This window comes from Schistocerca serialis, chromosome 5 (assembly GCF_023864345.2).
Source record: "Schistocerca serialis cubense isolate TAMUIC-IGC-003099 chromosome 5, iqSchSeri2.2, whole genome shotgun sequence".
Taxonomy (NCBI): domain Eukaryota; kingdom Metazoa; phylum Arthropoda; class Insecta; order Orthoptera; family Acrididae; genus Schistocerca; species Schistocerca serialis.
In genome coordinates this window covers 761,234,057-761,259,424 of record NC_064642.1, presented here as the reverse complement: position 1 = coordinate 761,259,424, position 25,368 = coordinate 761,234,057, and the positions used below count along the sequence as shown (strand labels likewise).

The 25,368-nt window shown below is 44.7% G+C and overlaps 1 protein-coding gene across 1 annotated transcript in view; it reads left to right on the top strand.

Annotated features, from left to right (window-relative positions):
* The first annotated feature begins 928 nt into the window (after positions 1-928).
* The window catches only part of LOC126482209 (dapper homolog 3-like), a 30,961-nt gene continuing 6,521 nt past the window's right edge, over positions 929-25,368 (top strand). Inside the window, exon 1 of the mRNA XM_050106188.1 lies at positions 929-1,008. Coding sequence (XP_049962145.1) covers positions 929-1,008 — 80 coding nt within the window. The remainder of the gene's footprint in view (positions 1,009-25,368) is intronic.

Sequence of the window (25,368 nt, the reverse complement as noted above, 5' to 3'; positions counted from 1 at the left end):
AACTGAACTGTCGAACCGTAGTCAGTTTTGTCTGTAATAGGGGTGCAAGTAAACTCAGGCAAAGAAAATTCTACGTTATTTTGGTGCTACAATGATGCCGATACAGTGCATCTTGTGATTATCTGAATGCATGGTGCCTGTTCCTACGAAAGTGCAGACGCCACGCAGGTCGCGCAGCTGTGAAACACTACGTGTAACTTGAAGAGGGATCACTGCTGTCAGCTGCAGCGGGACATTACGCGGAATCAGCGGCGATGAGCGGAAATGTGTACCGGACCGGAATATGAAACCGGGATCTCCTCTTCTTTCGCAGGAACACACACCACGCATTCAAATAATTGATAAGCCTGGCTGGCCAACGGATCCGTTTCTTCAGTGCGAATGCACAAATGCGTCCGACCTCCAGTGGAAAGCTCAAAGTAGCGAACAGTAGTACAGATGCACAGAGACTACGGATACGTCAAAATTTCATTCTGGATTAATAATTTAAACGATTAACAATTTCACTGTCACGATAGATCAGCGTGTTCGGGCAGAGGGTTAGCTGCTGTCTGTAATAAAAAATCTGAGTTAATGGATCAACGATGAAGTGTCATAGGACGTCCGCCCCGATCAAATACAACGATTAATAGCGGACAAAATGAGATAAAAAAAGTAAGCAGGAGATCCTGAGTTCGAATCCTGGACGGTACACATTTTAGCTCGTCGTCGTTGATTTCGCTTAACGTCCCGCTACTGCTGACAGCAATGATCACCTTTCAATTTACTTCTTGTGATTGTTCATCTATGTTGAGCGGCCTTCAGCTCTGGGCTCGAGGTTAAATATAAAAATGATATACAAATAAAGTGTTCTGTACTAAATGTGATAGTACCCCCGCTTATTCGACTACAATATTTCTCGTACATAGTTCGAAAACCGCAGCAGGTCATGGTACCACGAGACAGAAGCAGCACGCTCGGTGGCAAGAAGCAGTGGAATGCTGCAGCTTTACCGGAAAGTGGCGACAGGTATGTGAAACGGTAAGACTTTCCTTTTGTGCCATACGTCGGTCGGTGCGGAATAAGTAAATCAGCGCATCGATGGAGTGTATTCTTGCTAGGTTCTACGAAGTTTGGCCGAGCGGTTCTAGGCGCTACAGTCTGGAACCGCGTGACCGCTACGGTCGCAGGTTCGAATCCTGCCTTGGGCATGGATGTGTGTGATGTCCTTAGGTTAGTTAGGTTTAAGTAGTTCTAAGTTCTAGGGGACTGATGACCTCAGAGCCATTTGAACCATTTGAACTACGAAGTTTATAGTGGTTTCCAATGGAACCTGTAATGTTTCAACATGTAAACGTATATCAGCGGTTGTTATGAAATGACATGAGTAAACGGCAGGTGGGGGGGGGGGGGGGGGGGGGGTTGGAGAACGGCGTCAGGCCAACCTTAGGATTGATGGACTACACCACAGAGAAAAACAGAATTAACTTTCAGTATCTTCCACCTACAGAGCAATCGCTGACGACCGGTTCGTACAACTTAACGCGCAATGACAGACCGACAGGGGTGCGTCGAAAAGGGGTAAGGGGTTACGGCGATAATGCCCCACAAAACAAATTTATCAGAAGCGTTTGTAATTTTACATAGGAGGTGTGTTAGAAGATAAGGGGAAATTTTGTTTTTTGGGGAGAATTTTATGTATTCGTCTGCATCAGTATCAGTCCGTTCAAAAGAGCCAGCGCTTTTTTCAATGCCGGAAACACTTCTGGAGTTTGATCTCTGGGATAGAGTCTAGCTCTATTGGGTGAAGACGAAGAACAAGAAAAAGACTTTTCAAATGCAGCCGGAAACAGCTGAAATAAACGGTACTCCTCTCATTTACACACTGGTGCAGCCATAGTTTGTAGATCAGTGTTGACAATCGCAATATTAAGTGAAAAACTGGTAACAATGAGTGCACACGTCGATTTCATATTGTGTAAATTATGACGTTATCGAAGTTGTGGCAGCTTGTCGCTATTACAGCTCATACATTAATTGCGTGACGCTTCGTAATTTTGAAATTTTTTACACAGACTTCTCTGAATTTCCTTCACGTTATGTTACAGCAAGTGTTATTCACTAGTTTAAACAAATTATTACCGTTATTACATTAAAACATTCGATATATTTTATGGTGAGTAATGAATTTATTATTATTATTATATTACAATGTTTTATGTATTTTATGATTCTTAAAACTGTACACGTCTGTGGGCACGCTGAAAATGAGGTCGGAAAATGGGGTAACACACAGAACGATTCGCTGAGAAATGGCGTACATGAGTTCGCTCCCGCCGATGGTCAGCGCGACAGGAAGAACATCCAGCCACAAAGTACAATAAAATATGTCCAAATCGTGATAAATAGAGTGCGGCGCTGGACCGGATAAACGATAGGAACGAGGGACAGAAAGAGCGTGCAGCCATGCAGTAGCGTCGAGGGCAATGAACGAATGTTACGAGGTACGTAACGCGCACAACCAATTGTTCGTTTAGGAGGGCTCTGTTCGTTGCGGTCTAAACCCGGCATTACACGACACTCGCCTAATGCGTACAAGTCAGGTGTAGACGACCTTGCCACCTAGCGGCAGAACGGGTGAAACTGCGATTTCAGCAGATGGTTTGTCCACTGGGGAGAAATAGGGAGAGTTGGTATGCCACGGATCCGCGCAAGCGCAGGTGTGTGTGCATGCGCAGAACGAAGCACAACGAGCAGCGGGCCTTCTGCTTATTGTTTCCACGTGTGCCCAACAGACGTATATATGGACTACTGTTGACTCTTTTAGCTATTGCGTGAGATATTTTACACATTCTTCAGCGAGTAATTTTTTATAAATAGGGCAATGAGACAAAATTCTCTTCTTTGTATTGCCGTTGAGAAAAGCTTTATATCTGATGATAGTTTCCTATTGTTAAATGGTATGAAACAGAGAAACTATAAGCGTACGGCAAGGAAATATGTCCATATGATCCTTTAGATACGCTACGCCATAATAATTTACGTCTACAAATGTTTAATTCTGAGTTTGTATCTTTTACGTAAATGTGCATTCAGTTTTACTTTCGATATGCATACATGTCATCTTAATCTGTGAAAGTACCTCACGCGTTTGATTTTCATGCATTTTTTGTATTATTTCAGCATGTCAGGAAGGGCGATGTTGAGGGAAAAGCCACAGGACTCAGAGCAGTTGTGCCGATCACCAACAGTGAGGTCCGTAGAAGCCGTTACACATCTTTCCGTTCGCACTATTGCGAAATAGCTTTCCTTATTACTGTGTCAATTGGACGAATCCCGTCTTGTACTATGGACAAGGTGCATCCATTCTGACGAAGTTCCTAAATTCCTGAGAATCTTCGGGCCCCAGCTCGATAGGGAGTATATGTCCCTATCTTCGCCGGCCGCGGTGGTCTAGCGGTTCAGGCGTTCAGTCCGGAACCACGCGACTACTACGGTCGCAGGTTCGAATCCTGCCTCGGGCATGGATGTGTGTGATGTCCTTAGGTTAGTTAGGTTTAAGCAGTTCTAAGTTCTAGGGGACTGATGACCACAGATGTTAAGCCCCATAGTGCTCAGAGCCATTTGAGCCATTTATCCCTATCTTCACCCTTCTTCCGAGCCAGGATCGAACCCAAGTCCTACTCCTGACATTACGTCATTGTTCCACCTTTTTCCTAACGATTATGGTGGACGCTGCCACAGGAAACGCTGTCACGGCAAATGCTGCATAGATGATTGCATCCTCCATGTCTAAAATGCGGCGTAACGTAAACATAGATAATCGTTTACTTGTACCAGCATGACATAAAACGAACGCTTTAGTCCGCAATTCTACATAATCATAACGTAATTTCATTAAGCTGCACAAAATAACAATAAAAACCTACACTGAAGAGCCAAAGAAACTGGTACACCTGCCTAATGTCGTGCAGGGCTCCCGCGACCACGCAGGAGTGTCGCATGGACTCGACTGACGTCTGACGTAGTGCTGAAGGAAGCAGACACCATCAATTCTGCCGGGCTGTCCATAAATCCGTAAGAGTACGAGGGAGTGGAGATATCTTCTGAACAGTACCTTACAAGCCGTCCCAGATATGCTCAATAATGTTCATGTCTGGGGAGTTTGGTGACCAGCGGAAGTGTTTAAACTCAGAAGAGTATTCCTGGAGCCACTCTGCAGCAATTATGGACGTGTGGAATGTCGCATTGTCCTGCTGGAATTGCTCGAGTCCGTCGGAATGCACAATGGACATCAATGGATACAGGTGCTCGGACAGGATACTTACGTACGTGTCACCTGTCAGACTCGTATCTAGACGTATCAGGGGTCCCATTCACTCCAGATGGACACGCCCCACACGATTACAGAGCCTTAACCAGCTTGAACAGTCCCCTATCAACATGCAGGGTCCATGGATTCATGAGGTTGTCTCCATACCCGTACACGTTCATCCGCTCGATACAATTTGAAACGAGACTCGTCCGACCAGGCAACATGTCTGCAGTCATCAACAGTACAACGTCCGCTCCAAAAGCCCATATCGATGATGTTTCGTTGAATGGTTCGCACGTTGACACTTGTTGACGGTCGAGCATTCAAATCTGCAGCAATTTGCCGAAGGACTGCACTTCCGTCACGTTGAACGATTCTCTTCAGTAGTCGTTGGTCCCGTTCTTGCAGGATCTTTTTCCGGCCGCAGCGATGACGGAGATTTGATGTTTTACCGATTTCCTGTTATTCACGATACATTCGTGAAATGGCCGTGCGAGAAAATCCCCACTTCATCGCTACGCTGTTTCCCGTCGCTCGTGCGTCGACTATAACACCCCGTTCAGACTCACTTAAATCTTGATAACCTGCCGTTGTAGCAGCGAGTAAGCGGTCTAACAACTGCGCCAGGCACTTGTTATATGGACGTTACCGACCGCAGCGTCGTATTCTGCCTGTTTACATATCTCTGCATTTGAATATTCATGCCTATACCAGTTTCTTTGGCGCTTCAGTGTAATAAATGCGAAGCTAGGCCTGATAGAGGTTTTAATATAAATAAATGGCAGCTTTACAAAAATATCAGCTTTCACACTCAATAATGTAACCTACGTAAACAAGCCCGTATTTCCTCATAGCCGGCCGAAGTGGCCGTGCGGTTAAAGGCGCTACAATCTGGAACCGCAAGACCGCTACGGTCGCAGGTTCGAATCCTGCCTCGGGCATGGATGTTTGTGATGTCCTTAGGTTAGTTAGGTTTAACTAGTTCTAAGTTCTAGGGGACTAATGACCTCAGCAGTTGAGTCCCATAGTGCTCAGAGCCATTTGAACCAACCATTTCCTCATAGGCGCGCGGAGTGGCCGCACGGTATGAGGCGCCATGTCACGGATTGCGCGACCACTCCCGGCGGAGGTTCGAGTCCTCCCGCGGGCATGTTTGTGCGTGTGTTGTTCTTAGCATAAGTTAGTTTAAGTAGTGTGTAAGTCTAGGGACCGATGACCTCAGCAGTTTGGTGCCTTAGGAACTCATACACATTTGAACATTTCCCCTATGTACCCTTGCTGCTCTGGTGCAGATATACACGTTAGGTGCACAGTGTAATAGGGCTAACGAAAACGTTAGTTCACCTCGATACACTAGGGTTTCCGACTTGTAATTTAGTTTGCAGAGAGTTTTGTGCGTCCACTGCAACCACCGTTTCTTCAACATTATTTTACTTTAGCTAGTGTCGGAACACAGGACAATGAAACGTTTCTTCGCCTCACCCTCTGTCGTAACTCCAATCGCAGCGGCGACCAGAATGCATGCGGTCATTGGAGCACGTGACAAATTCCGCGACCGAACCACAGTGCAATGTGTTCAGAAACCGAAATGGAACAGTAAAATAAATATGCAAATACTGGAAATGATTGCTGAATAAACTAAGAGGTAACGGAGTCTTCTTTCTATGGGCCCCACCTCAGGTAGGATTGGTGTACAATGACAAAGTCGATGAATTCGCGGAGGAGGCCAGTGTTTTTGTCCCTTTAATGAACGGCAGTCTACCATCCTCCAACAACCAGTTATGGATGCCGCAATTAGCTGAGGAAGAACGGCAAGAGCACTGGTGCCTTTCTGCCACAAAGGTCAACACTGCGCTGCGAGCCGATCAGTAATTAGAAGCACCCCCTGGTTCGAAAATTTCAGTTGAAGAGCAATCTGGTGACTATCTTGGCACGATTGTGTACCGAACGTGGTTCTACTCCTTCCCGGTTACGGAGGGTAGGCATCAAGGATAAACGTTCCTGAGGCTGTCAGAAGAAAGAACAAGAAGTCGTCCACCACTTGCTGTTTTCCTGCAGTGTTTCCGAAGCACAGTAAAACCGCTTACTGTAAAACGTAAATTGAATTTTAGGTGCCCCTTCCAAAAAGAGCTCCTGTTTTATGACGTCATCAAGATCCTAAAAAACCCATTCTTGTTTTCTATGAAATTGTAAGGTCTGTGTACCAAACTTGGTGCTCCGTCTATGGTTCATCCCCATCTCTGTTGAGTTCTTTTTCCTTTGCGTTTTGTCTCTAGTTAACAAGTCAAGATCAAAAATGGTTCAAATGGCTCTGAGCACTATGGGACTTAACATCTGTGGTCATCAGTCCCCTAGAACTTATAACTACTTAAACCTAACTAACCTAAGGACATCACACACATCCATGCCCGAGGCAGGATTCGAACCTGCGACCGTAGCAGTCCCGCGGTTCCGGACTGAGCGCCTGAACCGCTAGACCACCGCGGCCGGCAAGTCAAGATCCCTTGTACGCATGCAGACGTTGTAGAATAATTTTAAACAGTGGTTCAAACATTTTATGTTGGGATTTCTGTGTATATATGTTTTATATTTGTTCACAGCTGTTGGCAATAAGGTTTAATAAACCAAAGTCAAATAAAAAATAAAAAGCCCGCGACTGATCACTCTGTTGATGAACTAGGAAGCACTTGTTGGCGGAACCAGATTAAGTCACAGTACTGCTGATTAAAAACAAATCTTAATAATAATGGTCGAGAGCCTGACTTTGGCCACCGAGACATGCCCTGTAGCTGCCTAACTTCATTCAGAAATATTCCAAGGCCCGACCACTGGACTTGAAAACGGCTAACAATTTTAATTATTCGTCTGTTTTAAAATAAATGATGTGACGACAAAGTTGCCAAACGTGCGTGTTGTAATTGATCATACCTCAAAAGAAATGCTTTCGTTAGTTACAACACATGCTGAATGAAATAATTACTTAAATGTGATCACATCAGCGGACCCCGCCAACACGCGGGACAAACGCTAAGGAAGAAGAAGAAGAAGACTTAAATGTGATCACACGTATCGCATAATTCAGATATAAGTTTGCAACTCGAAGTTTTATAAACAGTATGACTGCTTAAGTAATTGAAATTTACCTATTCTACGAAACGTTTCAACACTTGTCAGCAAAAAACCGGAAAGCAGATAACAACTTCTCACTCGCAATCAGGAAACGCAGCTGCAGATTTTTCCAGTTTTCCACAGTGGGAGAAACGCTTGGTGCATTACTGTGGATCACCAACCTCCGAAACCAGAAATCGACAGTAGGCCGCTCCAGAATCTGCTCTTACCCACCGGGGAGCGCGCGATTCCAGTACCTAGTAGGGAGACTCCGCAATTTCGACAGATTCACAAGACTGTTGTAGCATTTGGGCTTTTCGGCCTGCCATTCCCAGAAAGAGAAGTTCTGGCATTTCCAGTGGCCATTTCCTCTCCGCGCCCACAGCACTCGTCTGGAAAGTGCTGAGTCCCTACAGTACTTCCGGAGATCAGCCTTCGCGTACAGAAAGAAAAACCGCGGCGGGAACTTTTATTTATAGTACGTACAGATACGCAACAATGTTCATTACTGGAGAAATATATTTTTTAATATAGGACAATTTTTTGCAGAGAAAGAACTGCGTGAAACATTATAATTGAAAGATGTAAGAAATAGTAAATAAGAAAGCAAGAAGAATGAAGTTCTAAGTATCGTACGTCATACCGACGTGCCAAAACTATCATTACGTCTGCACTTTGCGTAAGACTGAGAGAGCATCTCCCGTTAGCGTCAGCCAAACTGCCGACACAGCAGTCTACTTAACTCTTGCAATATCAAGGGCTTGGGGGGGGGGGGGGGAGGGGAGGGACCAAGGGCTGGCGGGGGGGGGGGGGGACGACGGGGTGGGGCGGGGGGTACTTCCAGCGAGCCTTTTGAAAATATTGCTTTCTACTTTGGAACTTTATATTTTGAAACGCTGAATGAAATATTTATTGTTTTTAATGATTTCTTATATCAGATTCCGTAACTCTTTTAAATTTGAAACTTCCTGGCAGATTAAAACTGTGTGCCGGACCGAGACTCGAACTCGGGACGTTTGCCTTTCGCGGGCAAGTGCTCTACCGACTGAGCTCCCCAAGCATTTGTTAATAAAAAACCCAAAAATTTAAGTCTTAGTAGTGAATGCGACTTTTCGCAATAGATGTCATATTCAGTCTTATAACTCTTCTTACACATCTACACTCATGCTCATAAATTAAGGATAACTGCAGAATGTGGTGCCACACAACGTGGCACTAAACAAAACTGGCGCTAATAGCATAGGCACATAGGGAACCCACACAACACAGACATGTAAGTCCACGATATTGGTGATAAGTTGAGAAAACCGTCCCAAAACACATGTGCTACAAAACGCCACTGTTTCCTCCGCATGTAACCCGACATCAATATGGGATATGATCACCATGCACACGTAAGCAGGCCGCACAAAGGGTTGGCATACTCTAGATCAGGTGGTCGAGCAGCTGCTGGGGTATAGCCTCCCATTCTTGCATCAGTGCCTTTCGGAGCTGCTGAAGTGTCGTAGGGGTTTGAAGACGTGCAGCGATACGTCGACCGAGAGCATCCCATATGTGCTGGATGGGGTTTAGGTCTGGAGAACAGGCAGGCCACTCCATTCGCCTGATATCTTCTGTTTCAAGGTACTCCTCCACGATGGCAGCTCGGTAGGGCCGTGCGTTATCATCCATCAGGAGGAAGATGGGACCCACTGCACGCCTGAAAAGGCGGACATACTGGTACAAAATGACGTCCCGATACTCCTGACCTGTTACAGCTTCTCTGTCAAAGACATGCAGGGGTGTACGTGCACCAGTCATAATCCCACCCCACACCATCAAACCATGACCTCCAGACAGATCCCTTTCAAGGACATTAAGGGGTTAGTATCTGGTTCCTTGTTAGCGCCAGATGAAAACCCGGAGAGAATCACTGTTCAGACTATACCTGGACTCGTCCGTGAACATAACCTGGGACCATTGTTCCAATGACCATGTACTGTGTTCTTGACACCAGGCTTTACGAGCTCTCCTGTGACCGGGGATCAGTGGAATGTACGTTGCAGGTCTCCGGGCGAATAAACCACGTCTTTTCAGTCGTCTGTAGTCTGTGTGTCTGGAGATAACTGTTCCATTGGCTGTGGTAAGATCCCGAGCGCCGGCCGAAGTGGCCGTGCGGTTAAAGGCGCTGCAGTCTGGAACCGCAAGACCGCTACGGTCGCAGGTTCGAATCCTGCCTCGGGCATGGATGTTTGTGATGTCCTTAGGTTAGTTAGGTTTAACTAGTTCTAAGTTCTAGGGGACTAATGACCTCAGCAGTTGAGTCCCATAGTGCTCAGAGCCATTTGAACCATTTGAAGATCCCGAGCAAGGCTTCCTTCAGTACGCCGTGGCCGTCTGCGGGCACTGATGGTGAGATATCGATCTTGTTGTGGTGTTGTACACTGTGGTCGTACCGTACTGTAGCGCCTGGACACGTTTCCTGTCTGCTAGAATCGTTGCCATAATCGTGAGATTATACGTTGTGGCACACGGAGGGCCCGTGCTACAACCTGCCGTGTTTGACCAGCCTCCAGTCGCCCTAGTATGCTACCCCTCATAACGTCATCAACATGTGTTCTTGAGGCATTTTCAACACATAGTCACAATTAGCACGTCTGAAAACGTCTGCACACTTACTCGCTGTACTGTAGTCTGACATGCACCAACACACCTCTGCGTATGTGGACTGCTGCCAGCGCCACCGTGCGACGACCTCAGATCAAATGCACCGCACGGTCATACCCCGAGGTGGTTTAAACCCGCAAACCGCCCACCAGAGCGTTGTTTCACCATGTATCAGCATTATCCTTATTTTATGAGCATGAGTGTACTTAGCTTTAAAACGTATGATGTGAATGAAAATCAACGACTATTAACGGAATTCGCGTCTTTTTTTAAATTTCTTGTGGTGGTTGCAAACATTACGGAAAATGCGTTGGAATTGCTAATATTGTGCTAAATGATATTTTCGGAATCTGCACCCTACTTACGCATCAGTACCTATTTACAAAAAATATTGTTAACAAAGGTTTTTTTTTTGGTGCTCAACTGTTGATACACTATACAATTAGAATGCAGAAAATTGTACGTAGAAGCAGAGCTCTAGCAGAGACCAGTTAACAACTAAGAAACAGACAGGCGATTCGCCTGTCATTCCGATGCCGCACTAAACCGGTGGTTTGCAAAGGTGTTAACCACATGTTTGACTGCCATCCTATTTTCCGTAATTAATTTCCTAATTTATCATTTCTTGCTAAGATTTAAGTTTGTATTTGTTTCTCTAGCGGGTAGTTTTCACCAGTTCTTTTCAGTGAGTGATTATTATCTCTTCTATGAGCATTACCCCTGATATCAGCGAATTCCCACAACAAAGTTTAGCACATAAATTAAATTTAGATAGAAAAAATGCCGATGAAGAATAAATGGTATATCAGTTCAAGATTAAAACAAACGAAACTTAGGTGATTTAATTAGAAGGAGCCAATGAGGCTGCTTGGCACAGCTTAAATGACTCGTAACTATCTTTTATATACTTGGTTCGATGCTGATCAGTGTTTGTGATGAATATTGCTCTAAAATCATCCGATTCACCGTTTTCGTTTTTATTGTTACCGTTCACGAAAATGTAGCTTCAAACTAGCGAATGAAACTGCTATTCTTAGGGCTTTTTGATAACAGTGGATACGTGCCAGGATCCTCTGCCAAAGCGCCGCCACTTCCATTTTCATCAAAATCTGTTTTCAGCGTGTCGTCACAGGGTCCAAGACAAATAAAATGGTAAAAATGACTTTGAGCACGTTTGGTCAAGAAAGTCCAAAAGATAAGAAAAGCCTCATGTGCTGATGGCGTTATAAAAGACGCAGCGTCAGCGTAGACGAAATGATAGGAAAAGTTCAGGGGAATCCGTTTTCTAGCAGCGAATATCGAATGGGTTATGCTGAAGATAATGGTCTAATAAGTATGAGAGTCTAAAGAAAGAGTCTTTTATAAAGAACAAATAATTTGTAGACGTGAATAAACGATATTCGAACTATTTTGTGTTTTTATCCCTCAGAAAATTCCGCTTTACCTTCGTGGAGGTACCGTAATTAAGACAGCTTGGGAACGATTGCTGTAAAGAGAATGAGAAAAGAAAGATGAGGTAGAGATGACACGAACAGATTTAAACTTTGTTGATGTGGATAAAAGCAAGACAGTGCCTATAATAATGAAATAGAACCATATAGTATGTAGAGTAATGGTGAACTCGGACCAGGTACATCGTTAAAGTAACTTGGGCTAACTCTACGCAGTGCGTCGGAAGTATTAAATTACTATCTGATCAAAAGTGTCCTGACACGTTTATACGGGGCGCATTCACTTTCCGCCTTTATGATGGTTTGAGCTCTGCTGTGCTCGTTTCCAGTGCGTTCTCTGGATGTCTCTGGAGGAATGGCAGCCCATTCTTCTTCAAGAGTCGAAACCAGAGAAGGTAGTGGTGCTGGATGCTGGGGCCTGGAGCTAAGTCGACGTTCCACCTCATCCCAAAGTTATTCTGTTGGGTTCAGCTCGAGACTCTAGACAAGCCAGTCCACAGATTACTGCCTTACGGTGCTCCTTATGGCAGGGTCCATTCTCATTCTTACACAAATGACCATCGTCTACAAACCGTTCCTTCAATGTACGCAGTACACAGTATTGTAAGATGTGTTCATATCCTTCCGCATGTTGCGTTTTCTTAAGCACAGTTAAGGTAAAACCCCCCAAGAGCGAAAAACACCCCGTACTGTAACACTGCCTCCTCTATACTCTGCTTTTGGCACTACTCATGATATCAGGTGACGTTATCCATCGTCAACCAACTTAATAGCTTTAACAGCGAGCTGTTGTGGCAGCCCACATATTCACTACACGTACTAGTACTGCGAGGTACGCGCATCCACTGGATTGTGGTTGACTGCACCGATACAGCAACGTGAACAAGTTACTTCCCGATAAGGACGGATATGTGACTAGCGTTGTCAAGTAATACAAGTTGAAAGCCGAAATCCATCGACAAAAGTTTGGAGGTAGTTCAGAGATATTTACTGAGCATTTTGATATAAGGGGCTGAAACTAGTTACAGAGTACTTGTATTTTGTTCGATTTTTTACCGTGACTTATCTTTATATTGCAATGTAAATACCTGCACAACAATGCAAACATCGATTGTATGCGTTCGATGTCTTGTGTGGAAATGTCGTGTGGCTAGGGCCTCCCGTCGGGTAGACCGTTCACCGTAGACTTTCGAGTTGACAACATCCAGTCCTTGAGCGCAGAAAATCTCCGTCCTAGCCGGGAATCGAACCCGGGCCCTTAGGATTGACATTCTGCCGCGCTGACCAACAGCTACTGGGGGCGGACTGTGTGGAAATAACGTTGCTCCATTCGTACACGGTACCTGCTATTGGTGCATTACTCTGTGATTTATGTCCGACGTTTTTATTATTGCCTATTAAAAGATCCTCGAGTATTTTTTTTAGAAAAGGTAACTGGGGCAACAAACCGAATATACAGGGTGAAGCGAAACTCGCGCAGTCGGGCTTCGCAGCGCGACTCCTCAAATGACAGCGATAAAAAAATGTCTATCTCAAAATTTCGTCCAGTGAATACATCCAGCAGAAAAAGGACGTTAAAGACTGGTAATGTGGCAACACTGTACCCACACGCATGGTTACTATCCCTGTCAGCTCAAGTCACTTCTGCTGTACAGTTTGTGCGGTGGATAGAGTTTTGGATTGGCATGCAGGAGATCGATGGTTCGATCCTCTACAGAGGCATATCTTTTTTATTTGCTAAATGTAGTCCAGGTGGTATGGTATCTAGCATCTTAAATCTCAAGAGCAACTGCAGTAGGTCCTCTAAAAAACATTTGCACTTACATACTACAAATGTAGAAATGGAAGATTGCTCGGCTTCTTTCTAAGTCGTGAGCGTGAATTTATTCACACCACTTCATGTACCACATGCGGAACCAGTTTTCTTTGTACCCTCCTCCAATGGCCCTATAGATTAGTACCAACTACTATTCTTGCCTCGTTCAGGTCCATTCCATTCCATTAGGGCCTTAATTTACCAGTAGGACTAGCAACGTGCTTTGCGAATAATATCCAAAAAAAGTGTGAAATCTTATGGGACTTAACTGCTAAGGTCATCAGTCCCTAAGCTTACACACTACTTAACCTAAATTATCCTAAGGACAAACACACTCACCCATGCCCGAGGGAGGACTCGAACCTCCACCGGGACGAGCCGCACAGTCCATAACTGCAGCGCCCTAGACCGCACGCCTAATCCCGCGCGGCGAGTAATGTCCAAACTCGGTCACTATTTGTACGAGTATGTGTTATCACCATGCTCCCACTAATTATGCCTTTCAACATTGAGTCTGGTAACTGCATGCTGTTTAGTATGTACCTCAATGCATTTCTATTATTATTATTATTACTATTATTATTATTATTATTATTATTATTATCATTGTTACTGTGGACGCAGCTTTGATGCGAAGGGTCCAGAGCTGTATGATCCGGCGGATTGCGCAATGTAGAGCATCTGTTGTTCTGAGGACAACGTATTCTGTTGTGAAGGTCATGCGGTCATTAATATGGACATTATTATTGTCACTGGTTGCTAATGTGCGACATCTGAGCGCTCATATTACTTGTAATATAAATGACAAGTAGACGCTGCGTTATTGTACTGTGCTGTCCGCAGCTCGTGCTCTTGCGGTAGCGTTCTCGCTTCCCGCACACGGCGTCAGGGATTTTTCTCTGCCTCGAGATGACTGGGTGTCGTGTGTCTTTCATCATCATTAACTCGCAAGTCGCCGAAGTGGCGTCAGCTAAAAAGGACTTGCCGTATTGGCGGCCGAACAACCCCGCATGGGCTCTCCCGGCCAACAATGCCATACGATCATTTCGTTTCATGTACTGTGCTATCATCTTTAGCATCTCGAAATAGATATTGTTTTTGTAGTTATTCTGTCCTGTGAGAGGTCATTTGTTTCAACTGTCTATTTCTTCTTTGTCTACCCACGTATTTGTTATGTTCAGCGTTACAAAATGTTGTAAATTTAGGATACATGTGACCTAGGAAATTTGTGTGTTACGGTATGAAATGTCAGAATGAAATTAGCAAATAAAAAAAAAGCGCCCCAACCCAGGATCGAACCTTCGACGTCCTGCATACTAACCCAAAACTCTACCGATTGCACCAACTGTATAACACAAATAATATATGGTAGCAGAACTAGTAACCCTACATGTGGTTACAGTATTGCAAGATTGCCACCCTTTAACGTCCTTTTTCTGCCGGGTGTATTCGCCGGACGAAATTTTGTGACAGACATTTTTTTATCGCTGGCATATAAGGAGTCGCGCTACGAAGACCTGGTGTGCGAATTTCGCTTCGCCCTGCTAAAAAATTACATTATTATACTGTAACGAGTCAGTTTGTACCAAAATACTCTAAAAATATCACTGAACACCTCCTATATTTTGGCGCGTATCGTACACCCTGCACTTAAAGGAAAGTTGGCAGCCCTGTTTCTACGTCTGGAAGATGACGTCTATTCAAATTTCGTGCCAGTCGCATAACAGTGGCTCTAGTAGCGCCACTATGAGGATGCAAATCAGGTTAGCTTTAAATATACGCTGTAACGGTCGTGAGTGTTAGTTACCTTTGAGAGTGGACGTGGTGAGTTGATGTCAAACACGAAGGCCTTCAAGGCGACAAAGACGCCATCATCAACCGTTCACTGAATTTGAACGAGGTCGCGTAATAGGGCTTCAAGGAGCTGGATGTTCCTTCTGCGATAAAGCAGAAGGCTTGGCTGGTATGTGGCCACTGTACATGACTACTGGCACCGATGGCCACCAAAAATGGACTGCTGGCTTCGCATTTTGAGTGGACTTGACTGCAGAGTATTTACGGTAAGAAATTGTAAGATAGCTTCTTTCTGATTTGATGATGATACATTTAAAAAGAAAACATCGCGTTATAGGATGGACAGATTCTGACAAAGACAGTCCAGTTCTCTAAACTGACTGCCATTAAACAAAACGCAAAGTTTCAAGAATACATTGTACAACGATAGTTTCCTAATCGTTTTGAGGACACTGTCTGTCTTACACTTGCTGTCGAGCTGTCTAAGAGACAGTTTGCCGTTTCCGTTGCAGCGCCCCCCGTGCACATGCAGACGTAACTGGCTGACCTGTAAGGTAATTCCCGTTTTAACCACAAATTCTTATACGTTAAAACTGTTCAGATGGCTACACGGCTACCGTCAGGTAGACGTTCGAAGTCTTCATAAAGAGGTTGCAATAGTGCTACAATACTTCGGTCGACATATAATCTTCGATTATGAAATTAAATAAGTCACGATTCCGTGGCAAGTTGAGTGCGAAACTACGTGATATTGTCTGCGTCTATCTGCATACCGGCAGTTTGCACTAGATAAAGATTATATTATGTCTTCAGCGCGCCAAAAATAAGTGAATAACACTCAAAATTTGTTTTGATTGCGATGTTGTTGAGAAACGTGGAATATAAAACGAAGTCGTAGCAGTGCGTCTGCGTTGCCATTTATTAAAGGCGGCGCGTTGGCAGTTTTCTCGTCTTCCCTCTCTCCTCCCTCAGACAGCACGGCGTGGCGACGGTGGAAATGCGAAGCGAGATCGAGAGCTTTAGCACACACGCCCAGGCACGGCCGGCGAGCCGAAATGCTTCAGTGTAGTTTGGCACTTTTCGTGGGACATGCTGGGAGCGCAGGCACGCTATTGCAGCCCAGCACGTAAGTTGCTGCGGTGGGGAAGGAGAAAGGGTGGGGAGTGCGGGGGGGGGGGGGGGGGTATAAGGACAGAAGGCGAGAGAGACGAGGGGACGGGGAGGGGAAACAAACTCCACTTTGTTCTCGCAGGCAGGCAATACACTAAAATCTACGTTGCAGTCACACTAAAATACCATAAAGCGCTATTATAAATGATTCCTTTGTTTTCAACGCTCTATATCTGCCACAGTATCACATGCAGAAGTACGACTGATGCATGAGTAAAACCGTTAAGTCACCAAGTTTGCATTTTACGCCGTCACAGTCTTCTCCCAGAAGAAAAACTACCCACACAGCTTCGTCTTTGACACTGCACCCTTACATCTACCCCCTTTTACTAACTCTAATCCCACTGTCCTCCCCCTACTCCTCAGGACCCCTCTTCCCTTCCCATACCTTCCCCTGAGCGGTTTTCATTTCGCCTACCCCCCTCCCTTTCCTGTGCACCCTTCTCTGTCTCTGCACTCCGTCCTGCTTTGTTTTCCCTCTTCCTCTCCCACCCCGTCCGCCTTGTGCCTCTTGGTGCATCTCCTGCCCTCCTTTTTCCTCTTCCTCCTGCCCCCCCAGCCCCACCCCCCCGCCACCACACCTTCTTCCCTCCTTTTCCCTCCTCCGGCCTCCAGTTCCTCGGCAGGTCCCTACCAGTAGTTTTTATTCTTCGTGGGTCCTCCATCATTTCCATTAGTTTTTGTTGGTGTCTCGCTCTGTATGATTTTTATACTGTGGCTGGCTTACTCCTGTGATTTTAAGTGCACCACGAATTGCCGGCTGTGTTCTTTTAACCTTAGGTCGACTTTTTAGCTGTCCCCTTGTGAATATACACGTATTAGTGTATATTTTATCTTCCATTATCTCCATTTCTGTGTTTTTATGTCCCTGTTTTACTCGCCCTTTTATGTATGAGATCCACCTTTTTATATGTTTGTAAACCCACTCAGCTGAAGAGTGGTGGGCTGTGCCACTGCCAGCCCTCCCCTCCTCATATGGGACAGGGGCATGAAATTACAATAAAAGAAAAAAAAAACAACTTTACACCCAGCCATTTTGGTCACATGGGCAAGTTCCCTTTCGAAGCAGTGCACTTCACTGCTGGGCAACCTGCTTGCAACACAGAAAATGATCACGGAAAATGCCTTCACGGGTGGCCACTAGGGCTCGTTTTTAACGTCATTAATCTACTGGCAATGACAACCAGTAAGAGTATTGAAGGAAAGACTGACAGAATGTGCACAGTCAGATTAAAGCAGGAGGACAAGACGTCCATACCAAAGATGCAGAAGTTAAATCCACACAATAAATATCGTATTGCTGATATGTGGAGCAGCTATGGGGAAAAAATTGTTCCAACTGCAGAATTATGATCTGGCTGGACTTCTTATTCCCGATACGAGAAAAAGAGCATAGAATATTCCGTATTGTTTTAGGCCTGATGGAAGTGCAGTGACTGATTTATTCTTAATTTGGCACGTTGTTAACACATCGCTGACTTTCGAGTATGTATTATCTGTTGCTCCAGGGCAGTGTACATATCAACACGTGCAGTCTCCGAGCTATTTGGTTGCATGCAGTTTGAAGGTGGTCAGTCTGTGTCTTCCTGTTATTATCTGGACTTCGTATTTTTCCCCATTTTGCGGTATGTCTATTTACGCTAAGAATTGTTTAGAAGCAGAAAAGCTGAAAATTTTTTCGTATAAAAGCCTCTGTACTAGTAAGTCCTGTAAAAATGAGGACGTACTCGTATTTGAGTTACTCCAGGAGGATTTTCTACCTGATATTGATACATAAAATGAAGACAGTAGTGATTCTCAAACAGATCAGGTTCTTGAAGAACTCGAACTCGACAATTCTTATGGCAAATAAAGGAAAAATTACACAGCGCTGAATATCAGTCATGAACAAAATACTTCCACTTATTTTCTAGAAGGAGAAGAAACTTAAATTTGAAGATAGCAGTGATAGCAAGGGACATCTCCCAACTCTTTCCAGAGCAAAAGAAGTAAAAGTGATTGTTACTTGCAAGTGAAATTCGAACACAAAACCTTACAGCTCATGCACAGATTTTATTTCGAGTCCAGAAAGGTGTGAAAATTGTACTGTTTATAATACAGAAAATGTTCCCGATGTCAAGTGTTTTTATGTGCCAATGAGAGGAAGAACTATTTTTATCATTACCGTTTCCCACGAACTAATGAGTTTCAATAGCTATACCATTGTGACCTGACTGGACTCTCAAACAGCCATACTGCCTATTTTAACCCTAGAACAGTACTGGGGGGAAATATTACATTGTTACTAAACCATTGTAAATTTTACTACTCCATATTTTATTAAAAGGAAGTTGTAATTTATACTTTATGCACTAGTTAATTACCATTATAAGGCTTCCAGAGGTATGCCACTTACTAAATAAGTACAAAATTTCCCGTTTCACACCCTACACTGACAATACCGGATTGGCGGAAACCGCGAAATGGTACCAACTGCAGTCGTAAATTTTTCGAGGGTTTAGTAATCAAGGGTTAACCAGAAAGAGAGAGAGCTGGTTACTTTAAATCGTTTATTAATAATAAATTAGAGTCAATTCTTTTCCGAGATCAACACGCGCTGAAACCTAAAAGAAACAGCCTTATAATCAGTAAACAGACTTATAATTTAACATGATGCAAACTAAGTGCTCAGTGTTTTTAATTACTGTGTTCTCCCTAATATAATCTTATGTCAAAATTCTTCTTTAAACAATTATCTGTTATTCTGGGACGGAAAACGGAAAAAATGTTCAATAACTTTAGTGATTTCAGTCAGACTCATCTTCATAAGTTTGACTGAAATGACAATAATCTGTAGATAAGTATCAATATAGTTTTCATTTAGACCCACTTTGTCAAGAAAGTAATTTTTCTTGGAAATCATTTCGTGAAACTGTTTATTTCATTCCTTTGCCCTTTGGACGTTTATGAAAGACAGCCCCCTTTTGATGTTGACATTACGGCCTGGAATTCCAATGTAATATTCTGCCAGCTATAGTAATTCCCAATAAAATTCTTCATTATTTTGTACTTTAAAATATGTTGTCCACTTGCCACGTGCCAAACGCTTTTTAGAGGCAGAGTCCTATTTTTTGTTGCATGAATTTCGTGTGAAAGAATTTACTGTCATCAGCTAATGTCATCCACTGAAAATGCTTTAAATGAGTGCTAAATTCACATGTAGAGGACTTTAAATAGTCTTGCAATCATGTACACATTACCTGCGTTTTCTCAGAAATCTTCTTGCTGATTTTGATGTGGCTGTAAAATCGCCTTAAAATTCCGAGAAGTTTGCTTGGACAAAAGTTTTGCTCCAGTCGTTCAATTATGTTGTTGACGATTCATGAACGCCAGTCGGTTACCTCACTGGCGGAAATATCTGACGGTTCAGTGTGTTTTATTGAGCTTCTGGCTATAACCATAAAATGGTTCAAATGGCTCTAAGCACTATGGGACTAAACATCTGAGGTCATCAGTCCCCTAGACTTAGAACTACCTAAACCTAACTAACTTAAGGACATCCTACACATCCATGCCCGAGGCAGGATTCGAACCTGCGACCGTAGCAGCAGCGCGGTTCCGGACTGAAGCGCCTAGAATCGCTCGGCCACAGCGGCCAACTAGTCATAAAAGAGTACAAGAGCCGTAAATAACACTTACGGAAGTCGTCCTCGAACAAGTCTTTCAATTTTGACGCTTTCCTACCGAAGGCGAATTCGCAGTTGGGTGTCTCAACACGGGTAGGAGGGGGAGGGTTGTCATCGGCTCATCGACACATTATGCTTTGCCTCGCTCGCTCTGCGCCTGCCTATTGTGTGTTAGACCCTTTCGGCCTACGGAGAAAAATATGAGACACGGACATAAGAACGGCACTGATTTGTACAACCGAGGGAGATGGCGCAGTGGTTAGCACACTGGATTCGCATTCGGGAGGACGACGGTTCAAACCCGCCTCCGACCATCCTCATTTAGGTTTCCTGTGATTTCCCTAAATCGTTTCAGGCAAATGCCAGGATGGTTCCTTTGAGACGACTTGCTTCCCCATTCTTCCGTAATCCGATGGAACCGATGACCTCGCTGTTTGGTCCCCTCCCCCGAACCAACCAACCAGCAAACCAACCAACCTGGTGCGTACATCTGTACAGGGTAGTCAGAAACGCTCTGAAAAGTTTGTAAGAGAGCTGAAGGATGGCTTGTGCTGAGGAATAACTATTAAGAAAAAAATTCGGTACGTTGCGCTGCTTTCGAGTTATTTGTATTGAAGTTAGCCAATCAGGCAGTTTCGCGCGCAGATTCAAGCGGTTCGCCTGATACAATTAGTGTCAGTTGTTCCCATAGCGTAGATCACGGCGCACGAGACTGCTCAGCCATTGGCTCGGGTTCGATCCTTACTACTGCCTCACGTTCACTTTTTGTATCGCTCTCTTGTTCGGTTTAGGTAAACAAACGAAGAACACATTTGGCGACTGTGTCTGTGGCGGGCCGCTTGAATTTGTGCGCTCGACGGCCTGATTGGGTAACTACAAAGCTATTTAGCTCGGAAACGGCGTAGAGATCGATTTTTTTTTCTTAAGTTATTTCTCAGCACAAGCTACTCTACAACACCCCCTTACAACTTATTCAGACTATTTCTGACCACCCTGTATGTCCTTATGATATATCTCATTATTTGTTGCGCTTATGTCGTTACCTTCGAACGGCTCTTAATTGTGCATTCTCTACTTCATCGCAAAAAGCATAACAAAATCTGGACAAGTCGGACTTGCGTGTTTGTGACCGGACACGAGCGTGTAAAGCCGGACAAGTGCGACTAAAGCAGGACACCTAGCAACCCTACTCTCTTGCCACTTTTTGAAAATAAAACAAATGAAGGTCAAAAATATGTACTTCTTGTTTTCTTTGTACTAGAACAATTTCCAAGCGACGTGTAATGTCACAAAAAATCGAATAAAGTGTAAAAATAATTTCGAGCCATAAGGGGTTGAAAAATGCCGACCCCAAAGATGATATAGCGATCAGGGCGCTGAGTAAACTAAATGTGCATCCACATACTTTACACTGTGAATAAATGTCGCCACAGTGATAGTGTTGGCGGAGATCATCAAACTGAAGGGCCGATCAGAGTTAACTGATGGTAGGGCGCTGGCGTGTGACAGCGCTCCAATTGCGAATACTGGGGCGTGCGGGGTTACTACCTCCCTTCTCTGTTCGTCTGGCGTAAACTCGGACGTGCTGCCACGCTGGCCAGGTTTCCAATTCGCTTTGTAGGGCAGCAGCATGCCTATATAACGGTTTCCAGGGACAACAAAAGACTGATTTTCAATATTTCGTATGATTATTGACCGCATTTAAAAATTTAAAATGCTGTCATAATGTATCCATCAAGAGGTATAATTTACGTTAAAAGTGATGCACAATGAGCCAAGCGTTACTGTTAGAATCTGTGTTGGCTTTGAGGCAGTTTCAGAGCGCATATTAGCCAAAATAATTCATTCAGTGTTCGAGAATCAGAGCACTTACCGAGTTCCACCAAACTTTAACACAGTTTAAGCCTTTATGAAACTTTTTCTCGGTAACTTCTTCCACAAAATGACGAAGGAGAAAAGCTTATCACTTACTACATATTATGTCATTGTACGACACATACACAGAGGGAAAAGTAAATCGAAACACTAAGAAATATTTAGTGCAGTGTAATGAAATTTCAGGAATACCTTTGTGTAGGTAACATACACTACTGACCATTAAAATTGCTATACCATGAAGATGACGTGCTACAGACGCGAAATTTAACCGACAGGAAGAAGATGCTGTGATATGCAAATGATTAGCTTTTCAGAGCATACACACAATGTTGGCGCCGGTGGCGACACCTACAACGTGCTGACATGGGGAAAGTTTCCAACCGATTTCTCATACACAAACAGCACTTGACCGGCGTTCCCTGGTGAAACGTTGTTGTGATGCCTCGTGTAAGGAGGAGAAATTGCGTACCATCACGTTTCCGACTTTGATAAAGGTCGGATTGTAGCCCATCGCGATTGCGGTTTATCGTATCGCGACATTGCTGCTCGCGTTGATCGAGATCCAATGACTGTTAGCAGAATATGGAATCGGTGGGTCCAGGAGGGTAATACGGAACGCCGTGTTGGATCCCAACGGCCTCGTCTCACTAGCAGTCGAGATGACAGGTATCTTATCCACATGGCTGTAACGGATCGTGCAGCCATGTCCCGATTCCTGAGTCAACAGATGGGGAGTTTGCAAGACAACAACCATCTGCACGAGCAGTTCGACAACGTTTGCAGCAGCATGGACTCTCAGCTCGGAGACCATGGCTGCGGCTTTCCCGGCGGGGTCAGGGATTTTCTCTGCCTCGTGATGGCTGGGTGTTGTGTGCTGTCCTTAGGTTGGTTAGGTTTAAGTAGTTCTACGTTCTAGGGGACTGATGACCATAGATGTTAAGTCCCATGCTCAGAGCCATTTGAACCATGGCTGCGGTCACCCTTGACGCTGCATCACAGACAGGAGCGCCTGCGATGGTGTACTCAACGACGAACCTGGGTGCACGAATGGCAAAACGTCATTTTTTCGGGTGAATCCAGGTTCTGTTTACAGCATCATGATGGTCGCATCCGTGTTTGGCGACATCGCGGTGGACGCACATTGGAAGCGTGTATTCGTCATCGCCATACTGGCGTATCACCCGGCGTGATGGTACGGGGTGCTAATGGTTACACGTCTCGGTCACCTCTTGTTCGCATTGACGGCACACTGAATAGTCGACGTTACATTTCACATGTGTTACCACCCGTGGCTCTACCCTTCATTCGTTCCCTGCGAAACCCTACATTTCAGCAGGATAATGCACGACCGCATGTTGCAGGTCCTGTACGGGCCTTTCTGGATACAGAAAATGTTCGACTGCTGCTCTGGTCAGCATATTCTCCAGATCTCTCACCAACTGAAAACGTCTGGTCAATGGTGGACGAGCAACTGGCTCGTCACAATACGTCAGTCACTGTGGTATCGTGTTGTAGCTGCATGGGCAGCTGTACCTGTACACTCCATCCAAGCTCTGTTTGACTCAATGCCCAGGCGTATCAAGGCCGTTATTACGGCCAGAGGTGGTTGTTCTGGGTACTGATTTCTGAGGATCTATATACCCTAATTACGTGAAAATGTAATCATATGTCAGTGCTAGTATAATATATTTGTCCAATGAATACCTGTTTATCATCTGCATTTCTTCTTAGTGTAGCAATTTTAATGGCCAGTAGTGTATTTAAGTGATTAACATTGCAAGATCACAGGTTATTGTAAGCGCGAGAAGAGTCATTGCAAATGTGAACATTAATAACCGGGGTAACCTCCAGAATGTCGAATGCTACCAAGCAAATGTGCACGAATTGTGTCGTACAGGTGCCGGTTGTCACTTTGTCGGACGGAATTCCGGACCTGTTTCACCTAATGGGCCAATAAAAGGGACGTTTAATGCTGGTTGTGGATGACGCTGGAGTTGTCGGCCGATAATGTCTCATATGTGCTCGATTGGACATACATCTGGCAATCGAGCAGGCCAAGGCAACACGTCGACACTCTGTAGAACACGTGGGCGAGCGCTATCCTGCTGGATAACGTCCCTTGCAATGCTGTTCATGAATAGCAGCACAACAGACTGAATCGCCAGACTGAAGCACGAATTTGCGGTCACGTTGCGTGGGACAACCACGCGAGTGCTCTTACTGTCGTACGGAATCGCACCTCAGACCATAACTCTAGGTGTAGGTCCAGTGTGTCTAGCACGTAGATGAGTTGGTTGCAGACCCTCAACACACGGCCACAACCAGCCTTCATCAGACGCACAACACACATCCACCCTACCCTCCAATGAGCTCTCGCTTTACACCATTGAAGTCGCAAATGGGGGTGCTTTGGGATCAGTGAAATGCACGCTACAGGGCTTCTGGCTCGGAGGTTTCTTTGAAGTGACCGATTTGTAACAGTTCGTTGTATCACTGTGGTGCCAACTGCTGCTGCAGATGCAGTACGATTTTGCCACAGCCATACACCGAGCATTATGGTCTTTCTTCTCGATAGTGCCACATGGTCCTTCGGAGTCTGGTCTTCTTGCGACCATATATTCCCGTGACCACCGTTGCCAGCAGCCATGTACAGTGGCTATATTCCCGTCAAGTTTTTCTGCAGTATCACGGAACGAACATTCGGCCTCTCGTAGTCCAACTACACGACCTCGTTGAAACTAGTGGGGTTTTGATAATGGCGCCTTTGTCGCCTTTAAGGCATTCTTGACTAACATCAACTTACCACGTCCAACCTCAAACGTAACTGACGCTCATGACCGTTACACGTGTATTTAAAAATGGTTCAAATGGCTCTGAGCACTATGGGACTTAACATCTGAGGTCATCAGTCCCCTAGAACTTAGAACTACTTAAACCTAACTAACCTAAGGACATCACACACATCCATGCCCGAGGCCGGATTCGAACGTGCGACCGTAGCAGTCGCGCGGTTCCGGACTGAAGCGCCTAGAACCGCTCGGCCACCGCGGCCGGCCACACGTGTATTTAAAGCAAACGCGATTTGTATCTTCATACTAGCACCAGTCTTATTCGACTGGCGCGAAGTCTGAACAGACACCATCTTCCAGATTTAGAAACACACCTATCACCTTTCATTTAAGTCGCAGAACTCCTTGGTGTTGCGATTTTTTTCGCAGCACTGTAGTTCAGGAGATATAACGTCATAAGCATTGAGGTTCCTGAAAAACTAGCGGTTACTTAAAGTGAAGCGCTAATTACCCAAACAGTATTCATGCAGTTTTCACACTGAGAGCATTTTGCAACTTGCAACGTACTTTAATGATAATTTCAAACCTTTTCCATACTTCTTCTCGCTTACATACCTAACGTCAAGTATTTAACACATTAACTCCATTTTTTTAAAGTAATCAGACGTCTGCACCTGATTTATACGTAGGATTTACTGATCTACTTGTATTACGCTATAAAAATAGTACATAGTCTACAAACTAAAGGAAATGGAAG